Consider the following 25,976-nt stretch of genomic DNA (forward strand, 5'->3'; position numbering starts at 1 on the left):
ACAATTCCCACGTGTTGTGGGAGGTAATTGAATCATGGGGCCAGGTCTTTCCCATGCTATTCTTGTGATAGTGAGTAAATCTCACAAGATCTGATGGTTTTATAAAGGGGAGTTTCCCTGCACAAGTTCTCTTCTCTTGTCTGCCACCACGTGAGACATGCTTTTCACCTTCCACCATGATTGTGAGGCCTCCCCAGCCACATGGAACTGTGTGAGTCCATTAAACTTCTTTCCTTTATAAATTACCCGGTCTCTGGAATGTCTTTACCAGCAGTGTGAGAACAGATTCATACAGCTACTTCATTCCTTTCTGTGGCTGAGCCACATTTCATTGCATGTACAGATCACATTCTGTATCCATTCATCTACTGATGGACATTTGGGTTGTGTTCACCTTTTAGCTGTTACAAATAATGCTGCTGTGAAGATTCATATACACGTTTTTATGTGGGAGCACATTTTTCTTTCTCTTGGATAAATACCTAGGAGTGGAATTGCTGGGTCATATGGGGGCTTCATGTTTAATTTTTGAGGAGCTCCCAAGCTATTTTCCACAATGAGTGTGCCATTTTCCATTCCCATCAGCAACATAGGAAGGTTCCGATTTCTCCACATCCTTACCAATACATCAAAAATTATATACATATAGCCCAGCCTGGGCAACATGGCAAGATCTCATCTCTACAAAAAAAAAATTTTTTTAATTGTCCAGGGGTGATGGTACACACCTGTGGTCCCAGCTACTCGGGAGGCAGAGGTGGGAGGATAGCTTGAGCCCAGGAGTTCAAGGCTGCAGTGAGCTATAATCCCACCCCACAGCACTTCAGCCTGGGTAGAATATTTTTTTCTGTCTCAAAAAATAAAACTAAGAATAAATAAATAATAAAAATATAGCCATCCTAGTGGGGGCTAAGTGTGAAGCAGAGGCTAAGCTTTTAGGATCAGTGTCACAATCATGGGTCCCTCTGCTCTGGTCTCCTGCCCTGAGGCAGCTGGGGAGGAGCCCCGCCACCCTGCTGCCTGCCAAGGACAGGTGCAGGGCCTTTGCACCGCAGAGAAGCTTGATCCTTTGGAGGTGAGGTGGCAGGACCTCTCAAATCGACATCATACCCTGACCCAGGAGAAACTGAGCCCAGCTCCCCAAATTCCAGGATGGTGACCACCGGATTCCAGAAGGCCCTGCCTTTGAGGAATCTCTGTTGGGTTGTGAGGGGCTGCTGGGAGGCTCTTACCACACAGTGCCCACCTGGAGGGCCTGGGACAGGTAATTGGCCTTGTCCAAATCCTTTGCGAAGACAGCTGCGGCCAGCCCGTATGTGGAATTGTTGGCTCTCCCAACAACCTCCTCTATGGTCTTGAACTTCAGGATCTGCATCACCGGCCCGAAGATCTGGAGTGAGAGAGCAGAGTAGGGGGGTTTGGCAACACGGAGGCACCTGCCATCGAGCTCACTCAGAGCAGAACAGATGATTCCAGATTGGGGGATGAGCCCCCAGTCATGCTTTAACAGTTCCAGGGGAAGACAACAGCCATCAAGCTCAGCAGAACACAGAGGGAATGGAGCCAACAGGGGCCAACTTCCTCCTGTGGGCCCCGGACTTTACATAGAGTATCCCGTTTCTAAACAATCCTGCCAGGTATGTTATTCACATGTGACACACAGATTTAGTGTCAAACAATTTAAGTCAGCTGGGCATTGTGGCTCACGCCTGTAGTCCCAGCACTTTGGGAGGCCAAGGTGGGAGAACTACTTGAGTCTAGGAGTTGGAGTCCAGCCTGGCAAACACAGTGAGACCTTGTCTTTACTCAAAAAAAAAAAAAAATTTGGCCGGGCATGATGGCTCACACCTGTAATCCCAGCATTTTGGGAGGCTGAGGCAGGTGGATCACCTGAGGTCTGGAGTTCGAGACCAGCCTGGCCAAAATGGTGAAACCCCATCTCTACTAAAAATAAGAAAAATTAGCTAGGTGTGGTGGTGTGCGCCTGTAATCCCAGTTACTAGTAGGGGCTGAGGCAGGAGAATCGCTTGAACCTGGGAGGCAGAGGTTGCAGTGAGCCGAGATCGCGCCACTGCACTCCAGCCTGGCGACAGAGTGAGACTCTGTCTCAAAAAAAGAAGAGAAAAACAAGCCGGGCATGGTGGCTCATGCCTGTAATCCCAGCACTTTGGGAGGCCGAGGCAGGCAGATCACGAAGTCAGGAGTTCGAGACCAGCCTGATCAACGTGGTGAAACCCTGTCTCTACTAAAAATACAAAAATTAGCCAGGCGTGGCTAAAATCGGAGATGGAATCCCGCTCTGTTGCCCAGGCTGGAGTGCAGTGGCATGACCTCAGCTCACTGCAACCTCTGCCTCCCGGGTTCAGGTGATTCTCCTACCTCAGCCTCCAGAGTAGCTGGGATTACAAGCAAGCACCACCACACCGGGCTAATTTTTTATTTTTAATATAGACAGGGTTTTGCCACATTGGCCAGGCTGGTCTCGAACTCCTGACCTCAGGTGATCCACCCGCCTTGGCCTCCCAAAGTGTTGGGATTACAGGCGTGAGCCACTGTGCCCAACCTGTACTAAAATTTTTTTAAAAAATTAGCCAGGCATAGTAGTGAGCACCTATAGTCCCAGCTACTCAGGAGGCTGAGGTGGGAGGATCATTTGAGCCCAGGAGTTCAAGGCTATAAGGAGCCATGATTATACCACTGCACTCCAGTCTGGGCAACAGAGCAAGACGCTGACCGAAAGTAAAAAAGTCATGGGAAGGAACAGGCAGTGTCATTCCTAGACTCCTGGCTCTGAGGGCCAGGACACAAAGGCCTGCAGGCCATGCTGAGGAATGCAGACAATCTCCCAGACAGAGGGTACAAGCTGAAGAGGAGTGACAAGATCAGATACATACTATGAATAACTTGTTATGGGCACTGGTTCTGGGCATAACTCGAGATCTGGCCCCGAGCTAGCAGACGGGTGACAGCGTCAGGATGCCAGGCTGAACTGTTTACCTCACCTCCCGCCAAGAACGTTCCCAAAGCACCGGCCCCAGGTGCTCACCTCCTCCTTGGCGATGGTCATGCCATCCTACACGTCTCCAAACACGGTGGGCTGGATGAAGTAACCACGGTCAGCAGCAATGCCCCCACCACACAGCAGCTTCGCCCCCTCTTGTTTCCCAGTGTTGATATAGACGAGGATCTTCTTAAACTGAGTTTCATCCACCTCTGGGAGAAGGAACCCGGAGTTATGGAGACATCGGATTCAGACCTCTCCTAGGCTTCAGGCTTAGAATTATGTGGCAACAAGACAACTGGGAAATGGACGAACGTCATGAGTAAGCAAGATCAGAAGAGGAAACACACAGGGCCAATAACAGAAAACACAAAAAAGGCCCGACTTCCTCAGCCTACCAGAGAAAATGACATCAAATCAATTTTTACTTTTCAACTATAAGATTACCAAAAAGTTTAGGAAGAAAATACACTGATAGCAAGAGACTGTTACATACACTGTTAGAAGGATGACAGGCTGATACAGCCTTTAGAGAAAGTGGTTTATTAATATTGCTCAAAAATTATATGCTCAGACCCTTTGGCCCAGCTATTTAACTTCCAGGAATTTATTCTACATATGCACAAAGAGAAATGAACAAGGATATTCACTAGGGAGTATTTTTTTTTTTGTATTTTTGTTTTTGAGACGGGGTCTCACTCTGTCACCCAGGCTGGAGTGCAGTGGTGCAATCTCCACTCATTGCAACCTCCGTCTCCCATACTCAAATGATCCTCCCACCTCAGCCTTCCGAGTAGCTGGGACTATAGGCATACGCCAGTATGCTGGGCTAATTTTTGTATTTTTAGTAGAGACAGGGTTTTGCCTTGTTGCCCAGGCTGGGGAAGCATTTTATAAAGGCAAAAGATGGAAACAATTCTAAGTATAAATCAGTAGAGGGGTTGGTTAAAATTATTACGGTGCATCCAATATATTCGGTTGCCACTAATAGATCTGTGAACCGACACAGAAAGATGGCCCAAGATATTCTGTAAAAAGAAGGAAAGCTTGGGCCGGGTGCAGTGGCTCACGCCTGTAATCCCAGCACTTTGGGGGGCCGAGGCAGGCCGATCATGAGGTCAAGAGTTCGAGACCAGCCTGGCCAACACAGTGAAACCCCATCTCTACTAAAAATACAAAAATTAGCTGGGCATGGTGGCACGTGCCTGTAGTCCCAGCTACTCGGGAAGCTGAGGCAGGAGAATCACTTGAACCAGGGAGGTGAAGGTTGCAGTGAGCCGAGATCGTGCCACTGCACTCCAGCTTTGGCAACAAAGACTTCGTCTCAAAAAAAAAGAAGGAAAGCTTGTAGAACAATATGCACTATATACTCCTTTATGGGGTAGGGGAGAAGGGCGACAGGGTCTCACTGTATTGCCCAGTCTGAAGAGCAGTGGCACAATCATGGCTCACTGCAACTTCAACCTCCCTGAGCTCAGGTATCTTCTCACCTCAGTCTCCCGAGTAGCTGGGACCACAGGTGTGCGCCACCACACCTGGGTAATTTTTATATTTTTAGTAGAGATGGAGTTTTGCTATGTTGCCCAGGCTAGTCTCGAACTCCTGGGCTCAAGTAATTGACTCACCTTGGCCTCCCTCCCAAGTGTTAGGATTACAGGGGTTAGCCACCACACCCGGCCTATTTTAAAAAAAATAAACATACAGCATAACTGTGTGTGCATGCGTGGTTACCGATGGAGAATAAAAGAAATGCAACAAAGTCTTATTTTTTACATTAAAACCTTTTTTTTTAAAAGAGTCAGGGTCTCACTCTGTCGCTCAGGCAGCAGTGCAGTGGTGTGATCACTGCTCACTGCAGGCTTGACCTTCTGGGCTCCCACCTCAGCCTCCCAAGTAGCTGAGAGTATAGGCACGCATCACTATGTCTAGCTAATTTTTTTTGCTTTTTTGAAAAAAAATTACTTAGTTTTTGAAACAGAGTCTCACTCTGTCACCCAGGCTGGAGTGCAGTGGCACAATTTTGGCTCACCACAACCTCTGCCTCCCAGGTTCAAATGATTCTCCTGCCTCAGCCTCCCGAGTAGCTGGGATTATGGGCACCCACCACAATGCCTGAATAGTTTTTGTATTTTTAGTAGAGATGAGGTTTCACCATGTTGGACAGGCTGGTCATGATTTGCATTTTTTTTTTTTTTTAGTAGAGACGAGGTCTTGCTGTAGTGCCCAGGCTGATCTTGAAATCCTGGGCTCAAGAGATTCTCCTGCCTCAGCCTCCCAAAGTGTTGGGGTTACAGATGTGAGTTGCCACATATAGCCTAAACACTTTCTCATTAAAATTATTAATGCAAGTTTATATTACCTTAATAATTAGCCACAAAGAGAAATGAGACAAAAAGAAATGTTAGGACGGGTGCAGTGGCTCATGTCTGTAATCTCAGCACTTTGGGAGGCTGAGGTGGGCGGATCACAAGGTCAGGAGTTCAAGACCAGCCTGGCCAACATAGTGAAACCCCGTCTCTACTAAAGATACAAAAAATTAGCTGGGCGTGGTGGTGGGCCCCTGTAATCTCAGCTACTCGGGAGGCTGAGGCAGGAGAATCATTCAAACCCAGGAGGTGGAGGTTGCAGTATGCCGAGATCGTGCCACTGTACTCTAGCCTGGAGACAGAGCAAGACTCTGTCTCAAAAAAAAAAAAAAAAAAAGAAAAGAAAAGAAATGTTAGGACAGGTGCGGTGGCTCATACCTGTAATCTCAGCACTTTGGGAGGCCAAGGCAGATGGATCACCTGAGGTCAGGAGTTCGAGACCAGCCTGACCATCTTGTGAAACCCCGTCTCTACTAAAAATACAAAAATTAGCAGGGTGTGGTGGTGTGCACTTGTAGTCCCACCTACTCAGGAGGCTGAGACAGAATTGTTTGAACCTAGGAGGTGGAGGTTGCAGTGAGCCGAGATGGTGCCACTGCACGCCAGCCTGGGTGATAGAGCGAGACTGTCTCAAAAGAAAGAAAGAAAGAAATGTTAGTGTTCCTAGCTGCACTATTCACAGTAACCAAAAGGTGGAAACAATCAAGTGTCTGTCAATAGATTAATGGAAAAATCAAAATGTGGTCTATCCACACAATGGAATATTACTTGGCCTTTTATATTCTGATACATTCTTGTTACAACATGGATGAACCTTTAAAACATGGCTACGTGGAAGAAGCCAGACACAAAGAACCATGTAGTGTAGGATTCCATTTGTATAAAATGTCCACAATAGATAAATCTACAGGCAGAACATAGATTGGTGGTTGCCTAGGCCTGGTGGGGGGAGGAATGGGGAGTGACTGCTAATGGGTACAGGATATTTAGGGGAGGTAATGACAATAATATAGAATTAGTGGTGATGGTTGCACAATGTTGTGAATATACTAAAAATCACTGAATCGTACACTAAAATAGTGCATTTTATGCTACATGAATTATATCTCAATAAAGCTATTAAAGATAGAGATGTTGAAGGCCAGGCACAGTGGCTCACACCTGCAATCCCAGGACTTTGGGAGGCTGAGGTGAGAGGATTGCTTGAGCCCAGCAATTCAAGACCAGCCTGGGTAACATAGCAAGACCTCATCTCTACAAAAAGTATGAATATTAGCCAGGTGTGGTGACATGTGCCTGTAGTCCCAGCTACTTGGGAGGCTGAAGCAGGAGGATCACTTGAGGCCAAGAGGTTGAGGCTGCAGTGAGCCATGATCACACCACTGCATTCCAGCCTGGGCAACAGAACAAGACCCTGTCTCTAAAAAAAATCAAAGAGGGGGATGTTGGGCACATAACCCTGTCCCATGGCAAGGCCAGTCCATCCTCAGACATGGCTGTGGCTCTCCACTGAGGAACCAGAAATGCAAACTGCTAAAAGAAAGAAGCCAGTCTGAGAAGGCTACCTACTGTATGATTTGTATAAGACAATCTGGAAAAGGCAAAACTATAGAGACAATAAAAAGATTGGCCAGGCACAATGGCTCACACCTGTAATCCCAGCACTTTGGGAGGCCGAGGTGGGTGGATCACGAGGTCAGGAGATTGAGGCCATCCTGGCCAACATGGTGAAACCCTGTCTCTACTAAAAATACAAAAATTCGCTGGGCATGGTGGCATGCACCTGTAAGTCCCAGCTACTCAGGAGACTGGGGCAGGAGAATCGCTTGAACCCAGGAGGTACAGGTTGCAGTGAGCCGAGATCGCACCACTGCACTCCAGCCTGGTGATGCAGCGAGACTCTGTCTCAAAAAAAAAAAAAAAATCAGTGGTTGCCTTCCAGGGCTCAGGGGAGGAAGAGAGGGAAGAATAGGTGGAGGACGGGGGTTTCAGGGCACAAATATATTTACATGATACTAGAATGATGGTATCATACATATTATGATACATTTGTCTAGGCCCATACAACAACACAAAAAATGACCCCAAGGCTGGGTGCCTGATGGCAGATTGCCTGAGCTCAGGAGTTCGAGCCCAGCCTGGGCAACAGAGTGAAACCCTGTCTCTACTAAAATACAAAAAATTAGCCAGGCGTGGTGGTGTGCACCTGTAGTCCCAGCTACTCAGGAGGCTGAGGCACGAGAATTGCTTGAACCTGGGTGGCATGAGTCGAGATCCCGTCACTGCATTGCAGGCCTGGACGACAGAACAAGACCCTGTCTCAAAAAAAAAAAAAAGCAAAACTCAAATATACACTACAGACTTAAGTTAATAATAAGGTACCAGTATTGGCTCATCAATACTAACAGATGAACCACACTCGTGCAGGATGTGAATAAAGGGGAAACTGGGGGAACAGGGAGGTGCAAAGTAATATATGGGCACTCTCTGTACGTTCAGCTCTATTTTTCTATAAACCTACAACTGCTCAAAAGTAAAATCCAGGCCAGGCGTGGTGGTTCATGTCTGCAATCCCAGCACTTTGAGAGGCAAAGGCAGGAGGACTGCTTGAGCCCAGGAGTTCAAAGCTGAGGTGAGGTATGATTGCACCACTACACTCCAGCCTGGTCAACAGAGACCTTGTCTCTAAAATATAAATAGGTAAATAAATAAATAAATAAACAAAATCAAACAGCTCAAAACATGAAGTGAAATAAAGTCCCTACACCAGCCATACCATGGCTCTCAGACCATACCAAGGTTCACAGGGCTGTGTATCTTCTGGTGGATACATTTCTACTGATGACCAAGGTCTTGGAAACACACACTCCCTTTTGCAGACACTCCTGGTATTTGTTACATATATGCAATTTACAAAGTGCTTCCCAGGATTAATTTCCACATCACAGCCGCCCTGTGAATGAGGCAGGGCAGGGCTCGAGATGGGGAAATGAAGGCTGAGGGAGGGAACATAGCTTCCCAAAGGCACACAGCTGCTGTGTGGTAGAGCTGAGACCTGAACCCAGTCCCAACTGATCTAAGCCCGATGCCCTCTCTGCTTCTCATGCTGGCTCTGGACACCCAGACCCTGTTGCACTGCCTGGCTCACCTGCGGCCCCTGCTCGGTCTTGCTATCAAAGGGGTTCCCAACCACCCGGGACTTGGCCCGGGCAACGCTCCGCTCCACAAACTCATCATAGATGTCCTCCTGCACGAAGGTCTGGGAGCCGGCACAGCAGCACTGGCCCTGGTTGAAGAACAGGGCGAAGTGGGCCTGTTCCACGGCCCAATCCACTGCAGGAAGTGGGCAGGGGACAGAAAGGTGACAGTGAGAAGAGGAGGAGGACCCTGGCCCCGGCGGCTGCCTGCCCAATGGAGCCTGTTCCCACCACTGTCAGGGTTGATGCCTGCTGGGTGCCAGAGACAGATAGGAGGGGCGATCTGGGAGCCCACTGCCAACCAGGACAAAGAGCGTGATGGCGGCGAGTGGATGAGTCAGATAGCAGGGGCGTGGCCTAGCCTGATGATGCAGAGAGCAGCCAGGGAGAGGCTGGGGACAGGCCAAGGCCAGGCCACACAGGCCCTGCGCTGGCGTCTTATCCTGAGGCCCAAGGGACAGCAACCAATGCCATTGGGCACTGGGAGCGACAGGATCGGCTGGAGCCACAACACAGGCGGCCAGGACTGCCTTCAAGGCCAGGCCTCCTCCAGCTGGGAACTCACTATCGGCATCTGACATGATGATGTTGGGGCTCTTCCCCTCCAGCTCCAGGGTCACTCTCTTGAGATTGCTGCTCCCGGCAGCAACCTGGATTACGTGGCCAATCTGTGGGGACAGAGAGACAGGAACGAGCTCTCAGTGCAGGGAGAAAGAGTCCAGCACTCTATAGACACAGAAGACAGTCCCCCACGGCTTGAGCGAGCAACTGGACCATGAGAGACCTAGAGAATTTCACCAAATAGACATTCACTTTTTTTTTTCTTTTAGACAGGGTCTCGCTCTGTCACCTAGGCTGGAGTGCAGTGGCGTGATCTCAGCTCACTGCAGCCTTGACCTCTCAGGCTCTGGCAACCCTCCTGCCTCGGCCTTCTGAGTAGCTGGGACCACACACACACACCACCACACAGGGCTAATTTTTAACCACAGTGGTAGTCCTGGTCAAGGAGTCTGACCTGGCCAAGGTGCTTTGATTTGGGGCAAACGGTCAGCTCTGGGCTGTGTGGAGTCTGGCTAGGCCTGGCCTCCTTAGTCCACATGGGACACTGGCCCCTCCCAAGGGCAGCTAGTGTGGCAACCAGACCACAAAGGGCTCAACCCTGCCCACCCCTCCTGGTACCTACAGGGTCCTCGCCTGAGCTCTGCAGAGGGCAAGTCCTGGAGGAAGAGACCTCCACTTGACACCCAGGAGCTCACCTTGAGCATGTCGTCCACTGAGGACAGGGGGAACCTGGGCCAAGGAGGCTGCAAGCTTGAGGCCAGGGTCACCTTACCTCGGTGGAGCCTGTGAATGCCACTTTGTCCACATCCTCATGGGAGGCAATGGCGGCCCCAGCAGTGGGGCCAAATCCAGGCACAATGTTGACCACACCAGGGGGAAAGCCGGCCTGTGAGCAAACAGCCAGGGGACACTGGGAGTCACCCTCCTATTCTGAAGGGCTTGACCAGGGGAAGACGCATCCTTTCTCAGAGAGGGTGGGACAGTCTGCCAAGGACACGTGGTCAGAAGCTAGTTGTATGGGGCACTACATGGGAATTCTAAATGGGACGGAGAAGAAGCCTGTTCGCTGGGGTTCCCTGTGTCTTTGCCCCTCTCCTGACAGCATTCATTTAGAACAACAGTGGGTTTTGTTTGTTTTTTGAGACCGAGTCTCTCTCTGGCACCCAGGCTGGAGTGCAATGTTGTGATCACAGCTCACGGCAGCCTCAAACTCCTGGGCTCAAGTGATCCTCCTGCCTTAACCTCCCAAGCAGTTTGGACTACAGGTGCGTGCCACCCAGCTAATTTTTAATTTTTTGTAGAGACGGGGTCTTGCTTTGTTGCCCAGGCTGGTCTCAAACTCCTGGACTCAAGCAATCCTCCTGCTTTGGCCTCCCAAAGTGCTGGGATTGCAGGTGTGAGCCACCGAGCCTGGCCTACAGCAATATTTTTAATTCTTCAAAGGGGATCTTGCAGTGAAGTCCAATGTGGAAAAAAGCTAAGAGGGAGCCACTCTGGTTCACATGATGATGGGGGCTCCACAAACATGCCTCCCTGTTTAGGGACCCCTGAGACCCTCCTCAGAACTCCTTTAGAACAAGCCTCAACAAGGGCATTTAGAGGTTAAGACCGGGACAAGCCACGCACCTCCTTGATCAAGTTGGCCACATAGAGGGCGGTGAGGGGCGTCTGCTCAGCTACCTTCATCACAACCACGTTTCCAGTCGCCAAGGCTGGGCCCAGCTTCCATGCTTGCATCAGGAGTGGGAAATTCCACTGCAACAAATAGCAGCCGCTGTCGAAATCCAAGCTTCCTCAGAGAACTACACTGGGTAGCAGAAGGTGGCAACCCCAGAGGGCAGAAGCAGCACCGAGTTCTCTGAACCCTGCGTTTCCTCCCCTAACTCCATCCATCGTGGTTTTAAGATGGATGGACGAGGCAGGCGGTGCACAAGGATGACAGACTCACATTTATCCGTGTTTTTACGTCCATGACACCATGCTAAGCCCTAATTACCTCCCTAAGACAGGCACTATGCCCACTTCCACTTTTCAGATGGGGAAACTGAGGCTTGGGATATAAGTGACTTGCCCAAGGTTACAGAATTCACGAGTGGCAGGGCTGAGACTCAAACCAGATTGGCTTTGTCAGAGCCCATCTTCTTACCTGCCACCCAGGCTGCCTTCCAACACCACCCCCAGAACCCCTGCAATGAGCCTGGCAGACTGCCAAATCTCAGGGCACCCTGAAGAAACTCCAGGGAGGCTGGACTCACCAGAATAATCTGCCCACACACCCCCACGGGTTCATGGCGTGTGTAGCTGAAGAAGTCTCCGTCAATGGGAATGGTTTTCCCGTGGTACTTATCAGCCCAGCCGGCATAATACCTTTAAAAAAAATAACGCTCAAGCTCGAATCAATGATTGTCAGGGACCCCTGCAAACCCTGGCAGAAAGAGAAGACTCAAACTGGTCCAGCTGAGTCTTTCTGAAAACTGCCCTTGCTTTTGGCTTATTCAGAGAAAGACAAGTGACTGCGAAGCTCACAATAATCTAGGTAGCTAACCCTTAAGCCTCAGAATCGCCTGGGGTTCTTGTAAAAAACACCAGATCCCAGGAGTCCACTTCCAATCTACTCAATCCCACTCTCTGGGGCTCATGCCCAGGAATTAGAATTTTTTTCTTCATTTCTTTTCTTTCTTTTGAGACAGAGTCTCGCTCTGTCACCCAGGATGGAGTGCAGTGGTGTGATCTCGGCTCACTGCAACCTCCGCCTCCCAGGTTCAAGCAATTCTCTACCTCAGCCTCCCGAGTAGCTGGGATTACAGGCACCTGCCACTATGCCTGGCTATTTTTTTGTATTTTTAGTAGAGATGGGGTTTCACCACCTTGGCCAGACTGGTCTCGAACTCCTGACCTCGTGATACCTGCCTCGGCCTCCCAAAGTGCTGGGATTACAAGTGTGAGCCACCATGCCTGACCTTGTTTTTTTTAAGAAACAGGGTCTTGCTGGGCATGGTGGCTCACACTTGTAATCCCAGCACTTTGGGAGGCCTAGGTGAGCAGATCACGAGGTCAGGAGTTCGAGACCAGCCTGGCCAAGGGGTGAAACCCCATCTCTACTAAAAATACAAAAAATTAGCTGGGCGTGGTGGCTGGCACCTGTAATCCCAGCACCTCAAGAGGCTGAGGCAGAATAATCGCTTGAACCTGGGAGGCGGAGGTTGCAGTGAGCCGAGATCGCACCACTGTACTCCAGCCCGGGCAACAGAGCGAGACTCTGTCTCAAAAAAAAAAGAAAAAGAAAAGAAAAAAAGAAAAAGAAAGAAACAGGGTCTTGCTCAGTTGCCCAGGCTGCAGTGCAGTGGCACGATCATAACTCACTGCAGCCTTGACCTCCTGGGCTCAAGTGATCCTCTCACCTTAGCCTCCTGAGTAGCTGAGACGACAGGCACATGTCACCATGCCTGGCTAATGTTTTCAAATTTTTTGTAGAGATGCGGGTCTCCCTATGTTGCCCAGGCTGCTCTCAAACTCCTGAGCTCAAGTGATCCTCCTGCCTTGGCCTCCCAAAGTGCTGGGATTACAGGCTCGAGCCATTAGCACCTGGCTAGTGACTTGGGTTTGAACATGGGTTTGTGACCCTGGAAGAAAGCTAGCTAGGGGGTTGCCAATCTATGCAAGCCCAGGCATTGCACCTTCCCTCTCCCAGATCTATACAAACACAGTCTACATGACATGTGTTTTGCAAGCCCCAGAAGTTATTTCATCAGCACAAAAGCAAAATGCCAAAATTCAGGAAAGCGTTTGGCCCCAACTGAGATGTACCAGGCTGCTCTCTCTGGGGTGTCCTTGCAGAGGGAGTTTTGCAGCCTTGGCACTGCTGACATTTGGGGCTGGAGAATTCTTTGTTGTGGGACTGTCCTGGACATTGCACGATGTTGAGCAGCATCTCTGACTTCTATCCACTAGATGCCAGTAGTACCCTTCCCCTCGCAGTCGAGGCTGCCAAAAATGTCTCTGGACATTGCCCAGTGTCCCCGGGGAGGCGTGATTGTGCTGGCTATGTGCGCCTGTTGTGAAGGATACCGACTGTTTTCTTTTTTTTTTTTTTTTGAGACAAAGTCTCCCACTTGTCCCCCAGGCTGGAGTGCAGTGGCGCGATAGATCACTGCAACCTCCGCCTCCCAGGTTCAAGCGATTCTCCTGCCTCAGACTTACAAGTAGAATGCCTGCCACCACACCCGTCTAAGTTTTGTATTTTTAGTAGAGATGGGGTTTCATCATGTTGGCCAGGCTGGTCTTGAACTCTTGACCTCAGGTGATCCACACGCCTTGGCCTCCCAAAGTGCTGGGATTACAGGCATGACCCACCGCGCCCAGCCCAACTGTTTTCTTGTCCAGCCTCTACTCTTATGGCACTGCTTTCTCCCCACCATCTCTGTTTACATGTCATAGGGAGGCAGCCACTATGTACACAAATGATCTGTCTACCCTTGGCCACAGTTGGTCAGAACCAAGGCCAGCCACTCAGGGTCCTCTCTCAGGAATATGGCATTACAACTAAAAGATGACAGCTTAGCCTGGCTGGAATCAGGCATGGAGGTGCAAGAACAGGTGGTGTGGGCTACCAGGTCCCAACATAAAAACTGGCCCTCGGCCGGGCATGGTGGCTCACGCCTGTAATCCCAGCACTTTGGGAGGCTGAGGCGGGTGGATCACGAGGTCAGGAGATCGAGACCATCCTGGCTAACATGGTGAAACCCCATCTCCACTAAAAATACAAAAAATTAGCCGGGCGTGGTGGCAGGCGCCTGTAGTCCCAGCTACTTGGGAGGCTGAGGCAGAAGAATGGCGTGAACCTGGGAGGCGGAGCTTGCAGTGAGCAGAGATCATGCCACTGCACTCCAGCCTGGGCAAAAGAGCAAGACTCTGTCTCAAAAAACAAAACAAAACAAAACAAAACAAAAACCTGGCCCTCAAAGCCAGTGTCGCTGAGGAGAATGAAGCAAGCAGGGAGGTGAGCGAGACTCGATGGCCTTTTCCATTAGAGACCCCTTGACTCTATCGTCTAAGTTGGGCTCCACTGAATTTCTTTTTTTTTTTGAGATGGAGTCTCAGTCTGTCACCCAGACTGGAGTGCAGTGGCATGATCTCGGCTCACTGTAACCTCCACCTCCTGGGTTCAAGTGATTCTCGTGCCTCAGCCTCCTGAGTAGCTGGGACTACAGGCATGTGCCACTGCTGCCTGGTTAATTTTTGTATATTTAGTAGAGATGGGGTTTCACCATGTTTGCCAGGCTGCTCTTGGACTACTGACCTCAAATGATCCACCCACCTCAGTCTCCCAAAGTGCTGGGATTCTAGGTGTGAGCCACTGTGCCCATCCTCAGTGAATTCCTGGCAGCTCCAACACAAGGGCTCTAACAAAGCTCTTGTTCCTTGGCCATTGAAATGTTTATGGTTGTTGGGCATAGTAACTCGTGCCTGTAATCCCAGCACTTTGGGAGGCCAAGGTGGGAAGATCGCTTGAGCCCAGGAGTCCAAAACTAGCCTGGGCAACATAGTAAGACCCCCGTCTATACAAAAAATTTAAAAAGTATCCAGGTGTGGTGGTGCACGCCTGTGGTCCCAGCTACTTAGGAGGCTGAGGTGGGAAGATTGCTTGAGCCCAGGTCAATGCTGCAGTCGACTATGATTGTGCCACTGCACTCCGGCCTGGGCAAGAGTGAGACCCTGCCTCAAAAAAAAATTAAAATTATCAATCAATCGGCCGGGCGCAGTGACTCACTCCTGTAATCCCAGCACTTTGGGTGGCCAAGGAAGGTGGATCACTAGGTCAGGAGATGGAGACCATCCTGGCTAACACGGTGAAACCCCATCTCTACTAAAAATACAAAACATTAGCCGGGCGTGGTGGCGGGCGCCTGTAGTCGCAGCTACTCAGGAGGCTGAGGCAGGAGAGTGGCGTGAACCCGGGAGGCGGAGCTTGCAGTGAGCAGAGATCGCACCACTGCACTCCAGCCTGGGCGACAGAGCGAGACTCTGTCTCAAAAAGTAATAATAATAATAATCAATCAATCAATCAATAAAACATTTTTCATTAAACCAAACCCAGAGCTAGTAAAAGGAAGGAAATAATAAAGACTGAAACAGAGATAGACAAAATAATAAAGACTGAAACAGAGAGTATTTTCTTGAATAGAAAAACAATAAAATAAACAAAACCAAAAGTTTGGTTCTTTGAAAACATTCACGAAATAGACAAACTTTAGCTAGGCTAAGAAACAGAGAGAAGACCCAAATAAGTAAAACTGAAAATGAAGACATCACTACAGATCTTACAGAGATAAAAAGGATTATAAGAGAATACCGTGAACAATTGTATACCAACAAATTAGATAACCTCGATAAAATGGACAAGTTCCAAGTGACACAGAAAGTACCAAAAGTGACTCAAGAACAAAATAAAGCATTTATGACTAAGTCACAATTTGTGATATTGAAGGATTTTCCCATGAGCTGGAGTCTAAATGGAGTAGGCTTCTCTGACTCCTGTGATCCTTTTGAAGTTTTCTAATTTATTTGTTTTTCGTTTTTGTTTTTGAGACAAAGTCTCACTCTGTCACCTAGGCTGGAGTGCAGTGGCATCATCTTCTCTCGCTGTGACCTCCACTTCCAGGGATCAAGAGATTCTTCTACCTTAGCCTCCTGAGTAGCTGGTATTACATGTGTGTGCCACCATGCTCAGCTAATTTTTATATTTTTAGTAGAGATGGGGTTTCATCATGTTGGCCAGGCTGGTCTCAAACTCTTGACCACACATAATCCGCCTGGCTCAGCCTCCCAAAGTGCTAGGATTATAGGCATGAGATACCATGCCCTGCCCCTTTTGAATTTTTGTAATTTAATTTTTACCTCCTAACAATGTCACCTCCCTTTTTCCCCTGCCAGAACAAAGAACAGGAAAGCTGAGCCCATACCGGAGACATTTGAGGACCATGTCCAAATCCACCAGGTAGGAGATGACATAGGGCTTGCCATTGTCTAGGGTCTCCAAGGCCTGAGAAGAAAACAAGGTCAGCAGAGACGTGGGTGCAGGAATGAGAGGAAAACAAAGGGCTGACAGAGGGCGCCAAGGCTGGGACTGAGAAGGGCTGGTGCAAGCCCAGGGTGAGAGTCCCCTTTGTGCTGCCAAATATCACTGGCATCTCTGGACTATTGACATGGTCTCTCCAAAGGCAGGGAGGAGGAGGAAGGGGGCCAGGCAGGATGAGGCACCAACTTCTCACTCAGTGATTTCACAAACACACTCTTTTAGCTTCTGCTCTCTACCATATCCAGGTGTTGGGATAGAGACCAGCGTGGAACTTACAGAGCAAAGAGACCGCGCATAATGACACAAGTCCTCAGTCACATGTGTTAAGAGTGCTAGAGGCTGGACATAGTGACTCGCACCTATAATCCCAGCACTTTGGGGGGCCGAGGCAGGTAGATCACCTGAGGTCAGGTGTTTGAGACCAGCCTCGCCAACACAGTGAAAGCCTGACTTTATCAAAAATACAAAATTAGCTGGGCGTGGTGGTGCACACCTGTAATCCCAGCTAGTGGGGAGGCTGAGGCAGGAGAATTGCTTGAACTCGGGAGGTAAAAGTTGCAGTGAGCCGAGATCATGCCACTGCACTCCAGCCTGGGTGAAGAGTGAGACTCCATCTCAAAAAAAAAATAATTAAAAAAAGTGCTAAAAAATAGCAGGGAGCCAGGCTGCCCAGCCCTGTCTAGAAACATCAGCCAGAGATGAGCCCTTTAGTCTAGAACCTAAATGATATGTAGGGGGCAACTGGGCAAAGGGGATGGTACGATGGCAGCAGGGTGAAGAGCATCCCAGGCAGGTGCAAGTGCTGATGCTCAAAGAGGCTTGGCCATCAAGCATGCGAGCCCAGGCTCGGGAGCACATGTGAATGTGAGGACTGCAGTGCAGCATGACTCAGATGATGGAACTAGAACAGGCTGGGTCATTTTTTTTTTGAGATAGGATCTGACTCTGTTGCCCAGGCTGGAGCGCAGTGGCACCACCGCAGCTCACTGCAGCCTTGAACTCCTGGACTCAAGCAATCCTCCTGCCTCAGCCTCCCATGTAGCTAGGACTACAGGCATATACCACCATACTCAGCTAGTTTTTTAACTTTTTGTAGAGACAGGATCTTGCCATGTTGCAGGCTGGGTCTTACAGAAAATGTTGAGGATGTTATCCTAAGAACACCGCATGCCATGCAGGGATAAGAGCAGAGTGCCATGTATAATCTACCTTCTGGAAGGTTTGCTCTGGCTTCTGTGTGCAGAATCAATGGTGGCTCGGAGGAGATTGCCTCCTGGTTTCTTCTCCTCTTGAGCCAGGGAGAAGGCCCACCATGGAGGGGCCCAGGGAGAGGTGTCCATTCTCAGGGGTCTCTGTCCTGGGAAGGCCTCCCTGACACAGCTCCTCTCCCCGCCCCCAGATCCTTCTTGCTTAGCCAAACCCGCCACATCAAAGGGGACACTAAGGCCGGGTGTGGTGGCTCATGCCTGTAATCCCAGCACTTTGGGAGGCTGAGGCAGGTGGATCACTTGAGCCCAGGAATTGGAGACCAGCCTGGCCAATGTGGTGAAACCCTGTCTCTACTAAAAATACACAAATTAGCTGGGCGTGGTGGCTTGTGCCTGTAATCCCAGCTACTTGGGAGGCTGAGGCAGGAGAATCACTTGAACCCAGGAGGTGGATGTTGCAGTGAGCCGAGATGTCGCCACTGCACTCCAGCCTGGGCGACAGAGTGAGACTCCATCTCAAAAGGGCAAAACAAAACAAAAAAACAAAGGAGACACTGAAAGGGCTCCTCTGGTTAGTACAGAGGTGCCCTCTAAAGGTGTCCATCCTACACCATTCCCATCAGTCCCATGTTAGATATGTGGCCCCTGGCTGTTCACAGGATGCTGCGAGCCCATTCGCCACATGGGATCTGAGGGGGAGAAGGGCTGAGGACTCACCGCCAGGTAAGTCCGGTCCCGCTCGATCAGATCGGCCAGGCGGTTCAGCAGCCGGCCCCTGTGTGATGCGTCCATGCGGCGCCAAGGTGAGCCCAGCTGGAAGGCAGCCCGGGCGGCCTTCACTGCCTTGTCCACATCTTCCTAGAAAACACAGGAAAACTCAAGCCTTCCTGGAAAACTCAGGCCTTCTCAGTAATAACCAGCTCCGAATACAAACACATCCAGAAGGTCATCAGCACATCGCTGCACAGAAAACCTGCCCCATAAACAATGCTCCTAGCCCGGCAGAGCCCTGATGAGCACCAGACTTCAGCAATGGGGTTGAATAACATGACCGTCCCCTCCTTTCATGAAGTCCTGGTGGGAATAAGAATCCGGATAATTTCTGTATTTTCTTTTTTTTCTTTTTTGAGACGAAGTCTCGCTCTGTCGCCCAGGCTGGAGTGTAGTGGCGCAATCTCGGCTCACTACAACCTCCGCCTCCCAGGTTCAAGCAATTCTCCTGCTTCAGCCTCCTGAGTAGCTGGGATTACAGGCAGACGCCACCACACCCGGCTAATTTTTGTATTTTTAGTAGAGACGGGGTTTCACCATGTTGGTCAGGATGGTCTCAAACTCCTGACCTCATGATCCGCCTGCCTCAGCCTCCCAAAGTGCTGGGATTACAGGCGTGAGCCACCGCGCCTGGCCTGTATTTTCTTATTTTTAAATTATTTACTTGTTTCTTTGTTTACTTTAGAGATGGTATCTCACTATGTTTCCCCAGGCTGTTCTCAAATTCCTGGGCTCAAGTGATCCTCCCACCTCAGCCTCCCAAAGTGCTGGGATTACAGGCCTGAGCCACTGTGCCCGGCCAAAAACACACAGTATTTTTACTAAGAGTCTAATTAAAAAATTTTAAACATAATATTATCAGTTTCGATTGGTTCCCACAGTCTATACAATTCAAACCTCCAGAGGAGCTAGATCTTAGGAGACCCAAATTCTACCCAACAAGGTTTCCATCTCTGACGTTCAACTTCCAGGTCTGGAAAGGAGACACTCTATTAGATATTTGCTGAATTCACTTCCAAGTCTATAGTTCTACACTAAGTGAATTAACACCATTGTCTGCAGGCAAGTTTCTATTGAATAATTTACTCGGAATTTTTCATTGGCATCTGTTACTTGTGAAAGTAATACACATATATGGTAAAGCTTTTGCCACACAAAAACATATAAAATAGAAAATGAATCCATCCCTCCCCCAAGGTAAGTCACCGGTTCTCACCTTGTCCCCTTCAGCTACCTGACAGATGACCTCTCCAGTGGACGGATTGACGGTGGGGAATGTTTTCCTGCTGATGGCATCGTGCCATTCATTGTTTATGAAGATCTACAGTGAGAAGGAAAGAAGTTCTCAGGACCAGCTCTCAACCTAACACTGACTACCAGTATTGTAAAGAAAAAGAAAAAAAAAAAAACAAGAAAAAGCAAATATGAATTAATTTCAGAGTGGTGTAGCCTAGAAATGAAAAGCACAGGCCTTGCAGACAATCTAGGCCAGAATGCCCACTCCATCAAGTGATCTTGGGTAAGTCATTTGACTTTTCAGTGCCTTGGTTTCTTTAAAAAATGATGAGAATGTTCCTACTTGTTCTAGTTATCCATTGCTGTGTAACAGCACCCTAAAACTTAGTGGCTTAAAACTATTTCTTATCTCCTACAGTAGAGTCCCCTGGTTGTGCTCATCTGGGCAGAGTTCCCTTGTGTGGCTATAGTGTGAGGACAGCTGGAGCCACAGTCATCTAACTCTGAGGCTGGATGTGCAAGATGGCTTCTGCACTTACTCATCTGGCACCATGTGGCTGCTTGGGCTTCCTGACTGCATGGCTGGCTCAAGCTAGTCCGACTTCCCACATGGCAGTTGGCTTCCTCTGAGACAGTGTTCCTAGAGACCCAGGTGGAAGCTGAAAGCCTTCCTAAGATCTAGCTTCAGAAGTCACTTGGCCTCATTTCTGCCACCAAATTCTGTTGGTTAAAGTGAGTCATAGGCTCAGCCCAGAGTCCCAGGTTGAGGAGAGATCCTCCCCTTCTCCCTAGAAGGAATGGCAAACAATTTGCAACCACCTTCATTCTATTCCACTCCCACACAAATTTGTTGTGAGAACTAAATTATTCTTTTTATTTTTTATTTTTTTCTTTTTTGAGACAGGGTCTCACTCCATTGCCTAGGCTGAAGTGCAGTGGCGCGATCACGGCTCCCTGCAGCCTCTTCCTCCCAAGCTCAAGCGATCCTCCTGCCTCAGCCTCCTGAGTAGCTGGGACTCATAGGCACACGCCACTATGCCTGGCTAATTTTTGTATTTCTTGTAGAGATGAGGTCCCTCTGTGTTCCCCAGGCTGGACTCAAACGATACTCCCTCCTCAGCCACCCAAGGTCCTGGGATTGCAGGCGTGAGTCACCATGCCCAGCCTTAGATTATTATTTCAGTCACTCAGCAAATACTTAATGAACACCTGCAATGGGCCAGGCACAGTTCTAGGGCTGAGGAAACAGTAGAGCCAAAAGCCAACAAAGACCATGCTCTCGTGGTGCCCAGGAAATAAAGAGGCAATCAAACATGGAAGACCACCTCAGACTGTACAGATGAAGGTGAAGGGAAGAACAGGATCCAGAGAAGGTGACTAAGGTGGGGAGTAGAGAACTCCAGCCGTGGTGGTAGGGGCAGGTCGCCCTGAGGAGCAGACATTTGACCGAGTCCTGAATGATGAAATGGAGGGGTCCACAGGAAGAGCCAGAGGACCAGCAGTCCAGGCTATGGAATAGCAAGTGCAAAGGCCCCACGGCAGGAATAAGTCTGGTAGATTTGAGAAAAAGCAAAGGTGGCCAGAGTTACTGGTGAACCAGAAAGGAAGTGATAAAAAACGGGGTCAGGGAGGAGGGCGGGTCCCAGGACGGTTCCGCCTCTATAATGTAATTCAGACCAGGCCATCACCCAACCAAGCCACATCTGGGGGAAAGACTTCCTTCCTCATGAGGCCAATGTCAGAGAGCTAAAGCCCCTCCATTTGCTCAGAAGAAGGGTCCTTACCTATTACCTAAAGTCACCTATTAAAGTGCAAGGCTGCGCGTGGTGCTCGTGCCTGTAATCCTAGCACTTTGGGAGGCTGGGGTGGGTGGATCACCTTAGGTTCGGAGTTTGAGACCAGTCTGGCCAACACGGTGAAACCCCATCTCTACTAAAAATACAAAAAATTAGCCAGGTGTGGTGGCGGGCACCTGTAGTCCCAGCTACTTGGGAGGCTGAGGCAGGAGAATCGCTAGAACCCGGGAGGCAGAGGTTGCAGTGAACCAAGATCATGCCATTGCACTCCAGCCTGGGCAACAAGAGTGAAACTCCATCTCCAAAAATAAAAATAAAAATAAATACATAAATAAAGTGTCAGAGTTTTCCCTCTGCTTTCCAGGCTCTGGGAGATGGTCTTGGGGAGTGCAGAGAAGACATCTCCCAGCAAGCTGTTTCTTTCGGGCTTGGTAAACCAGTCTCCTGGCAGGGTCCATGGTCACCTCGCCAGTGCTGGGGCAAAGGCTACAGGTGACATGAAGGCAAAGACATTTGCCTCGCTGCCTGCCTTCCTTGGGGGTCCCTTTGGCCCCAGCATCCCTGCATGTCCTGGCCCTGGCCTAGAATTCCAGTGAGACATCCGTGGTCACTCTGGGCCAGAGTGTTGGACCATAAAGAATACTGAGCTGCCAAGCAAAGCCTGGAGCGAGGCTCACAACAGGGCTGGGGAGGGGTGGCCAGGCTCACTGGTCAAAAGCAGACATTTGGCCTGGCACAGTGGCTCACACCTGTAGTCCCAGCACTTTCGGAGGCCAAGGCATGACAATTGCTTGAGCTGAGGAATTTGAGACTAACCTGAGTAACATAGTGAGACCTCCATCTCCACAAAAAATGAAAAATTAGCCAAGTGTGGTAGTGTGCGCCTGTAGTCCCAGCTACTTAGGAGGCTGAGATGGAAGGATCACTTGCTTGAGGCTGGGAGGTTGAAGCTGCAGTGAGCCATGATCACACCACTGCCTCCAGCCTGGGTGACAGAGCAAGACCCTGCCTCAAAAAAAAAAAAAAAAAAAACACAAAAAGGAGCAGAGGTTCAAGACAAGAATCTGGGTGGCCGGGTGCTGTGGCTCACGCCTGTAATCTTGACACTTTGGGAGGCCAAGCGGGGAGGATTGCTTGAGCTCAGGAATTTGAAACCAACATGGGTAACATAGTGAGACCCTCTCTCCACAAAAAATGAAAAATTAGCCAGGTGTGGTTGCGTGCCCATAGTCCCAGCTACTCAGGAGGCTGAGGTGGGAGGACCACTTGAGCCTGGGACGTTGAGGCTGCAGTGAGCCATGATCGCACCACTGCACTCCAGCCTGGGTGACAGAAAAAGACTCTTGAAAAAAAAAAAAGAATCTGGACGAATATGGGCTTTTTTTTTTTTCCTGAGACGGAGTCTCATTCTGTCGCTGAGGCTGGAGTGCAGTGGCACAATCTCAGCTCACTGCAAGCTCCGCCTCCCAGGTTCACATCATTCTCCTGCCTCAGCCTCCCAAGTAGCTGGGACTATAGGCGCCTGCCACCATGCCCGGCTAATATTTCTGTATTTTTAGTAGAGACGGGGTTTCACCGAGTTGGTCTCAATCTCCTGACCTTGTGATCTGCCTGTCTCATCCTCCCAAAGTGCTGGGATTACAGGCGTGAGGGGCTTTTTTTTTTTTAGACAAAGTCTGGCTCTTGTCCCCCAGGCTGGAGTGCAATGGGTCTGTCACTGCAATCTCTGCCTCTCAGGTTCAAGCAATTCTCCTGCCTCAGCCTCCCGAGTAGCTGGGATTACAGGTACCTGCCACCATGCCCAGCTAATTTTTGTATTTCTAGTAGAGATGGGGTTTCACCATGTTGTCCAGGCTGGTCTTGAACTCCTGACCTCAAATGATCCACCTGCCTTGGCCTCCCAAAGTGCTGGGATTACAGGGATGAGCTACTGTGATCTTCTGAATTTAGGCTTGAATTCACTGACAAGCTGTGTGATCTTAAGCAAGTTGTGCAACTCCTTTGAACCTCTGTCTCATCTCTAGCAGGGGCAGAATAAAAGGGTCTGCCAATTATTACAGGGTTCAAAATAACTGGCCAGGCTCAGTGGCTCATGCCTGTAATCCCAGCACTTTAGGAGGCTGAGGCGGGTCAATCACCTGTCAGGAGTTCAAGACCAGCCTGGCCAACGTGGTGAAACCGTCTCTACTAAAATTACAAAAATTAGCCAGGCGTGGTGGTGCGTGCCTGTAGTCCCAGCTACTCAGGAAGCGGAGACAGGAAAATCACTTGAATCCGGGAGGCAGAGGCTGCAGTGAGCTGAGATCGTACCACTGCACTCCAGCCTGCACAACAGAGTAAGACTCTGTCTCAAAAAACAATAATAATAATAATAATAATAATATACAGATAGTTCTTGGTACCTGGTATGTACTAAATACCCAGTAGCTCTTATGATTCCAGCCAGGCGGTGTCTGCTCATTCTGCCTCCCCTGGGGATCAGGTTAGGGAAGTCAAGCCCTTCTCACCCTCGCTTCTCAAAGTGGGTCCCAAAACAAGGAGCATGACCTGCAAGTGTGTTAGGAAGGCAGGCCCACCGCACCACACTCTGCATTTTAACCCGATCTCAGGGGCATTCCTTTGCTAGTTGAGTGTGAGAAGCATGACATCTTAGGTGGTCCAGGCTAGTCCTCAGCCCAGATGAGGCCCCACATGCTTGCACCCCAATGTGAGCACAGCCACCTTCTCTTTAGCCAGTCCCGCTCCTGACTCCAGCCACACATGAACAGCTGGTGTGTGCTGTGGCTTATGGTAAGCCACACATCATCCCATTTAATCCTCAGGTGATTCTGGGAGGCAAGGACTGGTCTCATTTTTCAAACGAGAAATCTGGCCGGGTGTGGTGGTGCATGCTTATGATCCCAGCACTTTGGGAGGCCGAGGTAGGAGGACTGCTTGAGCTCAGGAGTTTGAGACCAGCCTGGCCAACATGGTGAGACCTCCGTCTCTAAAAAAATTTAAATAAATAAATAAATAAATAAATAAATAAATAAATAAAACGAGAGATCTAAGTCTCTAAGATGAAGGAACATTTCCCAAGGTTGCCCAGCTACTCTGTCACAGAGCCAGGATTTAAACCCATTTCAATTTGGCCCATTTGAATCCAGAGCCACAGTCCTGACAAAAATTCTCTCCTTGACCACATTCTCGCCAGCCTCCCTCTGAGCTCCCATCTCCACTAGACCTCAAACTTGGCCTATAAAAACTGCAGACTTTCAACACAAATGCTTAAGTCCACATCCCCATACTCCCATGAAAAGACTTAACAGTTACATGGTGTCCAACATTTCAAGACCACATCCGTGGGATGCCTGTACCTGCCTGAGAAAGCCCAAAGCTGCTGAAAGAAGTTACTGTTTGTTCCAGCAACACTAGAAGATGGACCCTGTCCCCCAGCCTCCGAGGGAGGGCAGGAGCCTAACCCTAAGAACCAGTTAGCAAACCCAGACGGGTGTCACGCCAACCACGCTCCTTCCTGCTCTCTATAGTTCCCCTTCCTGACTCCTGAGCCCCCCTCCCAACCACCACCCCTCCCATCACCTCCGCACAAATCCAAGTGGACCTCAGTTCCCACTGGGCCCTGCTCTCTAAGGCAATGGCTTATGACTGATTAAAACCTGTCCCTGTTGGGCGCGGTGGCTCACGCCTGTAATCCCAGCACTTTGGGAGGTTGAGGCAGGCAGATCACTTGAAGTCGGGAGTTCAAGACCAGCCTGGTCAACATGGCAAAACCCTGTCTCTACTAAAAATACAAAAATTAGCCAGGCACGGTGGCTTATGCTTGTAATCCCAGCTACTCGGAAGGCTGAGGTAGGAGAACTGCTTAAACTCAGGAGGTGGAGGTTATAGTGAGCCAAGATGGCACCAATGCACTTCAGCCTAGGCAACAGAGTGAGACTGTGTCTCAGAAAAATGAATAAAACCTGTCCCTACCACTTCAGTGTCCACCTTTACCTCTGACAGCTCTTCACCACTGTGTCATCCGTCTAACACTGATAGGATAGAAAATCCCCTGGGCCATTTCTCCACTCAGTCAACTTGATTAAAAGAAACCCTGTCCCAGGTTACTTGCAGGTGTGGGCCCCAGGCCGCTGGAGTCCAGGACTCACCTGTCCCAACGCGCATCCATTTTGGTAAAATGGATGAAGGGGAGAAATCTGTACCCATGTCGCAGCAGGGAGGGCAGCAGAAATACCAACAAGAGGGGTCTCTGAGTACAGCTCTGGCACGCCCAAGGCATCCCTGGGGAACTCTGAAGCCCTGGGTGGTGACTGACAACCCCAGGGGACTTATGATGGGTACAAGCAGCAGAGATCACTGGAGCCTGTTCTTTCGGTGTCACTCCCAGCTGCCGTCTTGAAGGGGCCCTGCCCAGACAAGTTGCCTGGAAGTGTCTCTTTGCAGCTTCTGTAGGATTGTTGTGGAATGATCTGACAGTATCCAAAATCAGGCCCTGGTGAGCACAGGTCTTGGCATCCAGATGCCATCTGGCCTCCCAAAGTGCTGGCATTATGTGTGTGACCCGTGGCGCCCAGCCTGCCCTTTCTTCTTGTTAGGCAGGTTTGGCTGGGACACCTCTTCTGGAAAGAGTCCTCCCCTCAGCCTCCAGCCCCAGCAGTGCTTGCCCCATCACAAGCCCAGGCCTCCAGGGCACTAACCGCCATCCCCTACTTGAGATGCAAACCCCCAAAGGCCAGCAGTTGGCCTGTTTTGTTTTCTTGCA

General features: G+C 49.7%; 1 protein-coding gene across 1 annotated transcript; it reads right to left on the reverse strand.

Moving 5' to 3' along the window:
* Positions 1 to 1,228: 1,228 nt before the first annotated feature.
* LOC115833843 (aldehyde dehydrogenase, mitochondrial-like) lies at positions 1,229 to 25,420 on the reverse strand. The gene is given in 12 exon segments (XM_030808664.1): positions 1,229 to 1,390; positions 3,047 to 3,211; positions 8,516 to 8,700; positions 9,130 to 9,232; positions 9,898 to 10,011; positions 10,752 to 10,880; positions 11,381 to 11,492; positions 16,088 to 16,167; positions 18,129 to 18,269; positions 19,399 to 19,503; positions 20,744 to 20,820; positions 25,363 to 25,420. Coding segments are annotated over 12 exon segments (1,431 nt in total).
* Positions 25,421 to 25,976: the final 556 nt, after the last annotated feature.

The sequence above is a fragment of the Nomascus leucogenys genome, unplaced genomic scaffold (assembly GCF_006542625.1).
Source record: "Nomascus leucogenys isolate Asia unplaced genomic scaffold, Asia_NLE_v1 000710F_116640_qpd_obj, whole genome shotgun sequence".
Lineage (NCBI taxonomy): Eukaryota > Metazoa > Chordata > Mammalia > Primates > Hylobatidae > Nomascus > Nomascus leucogenys.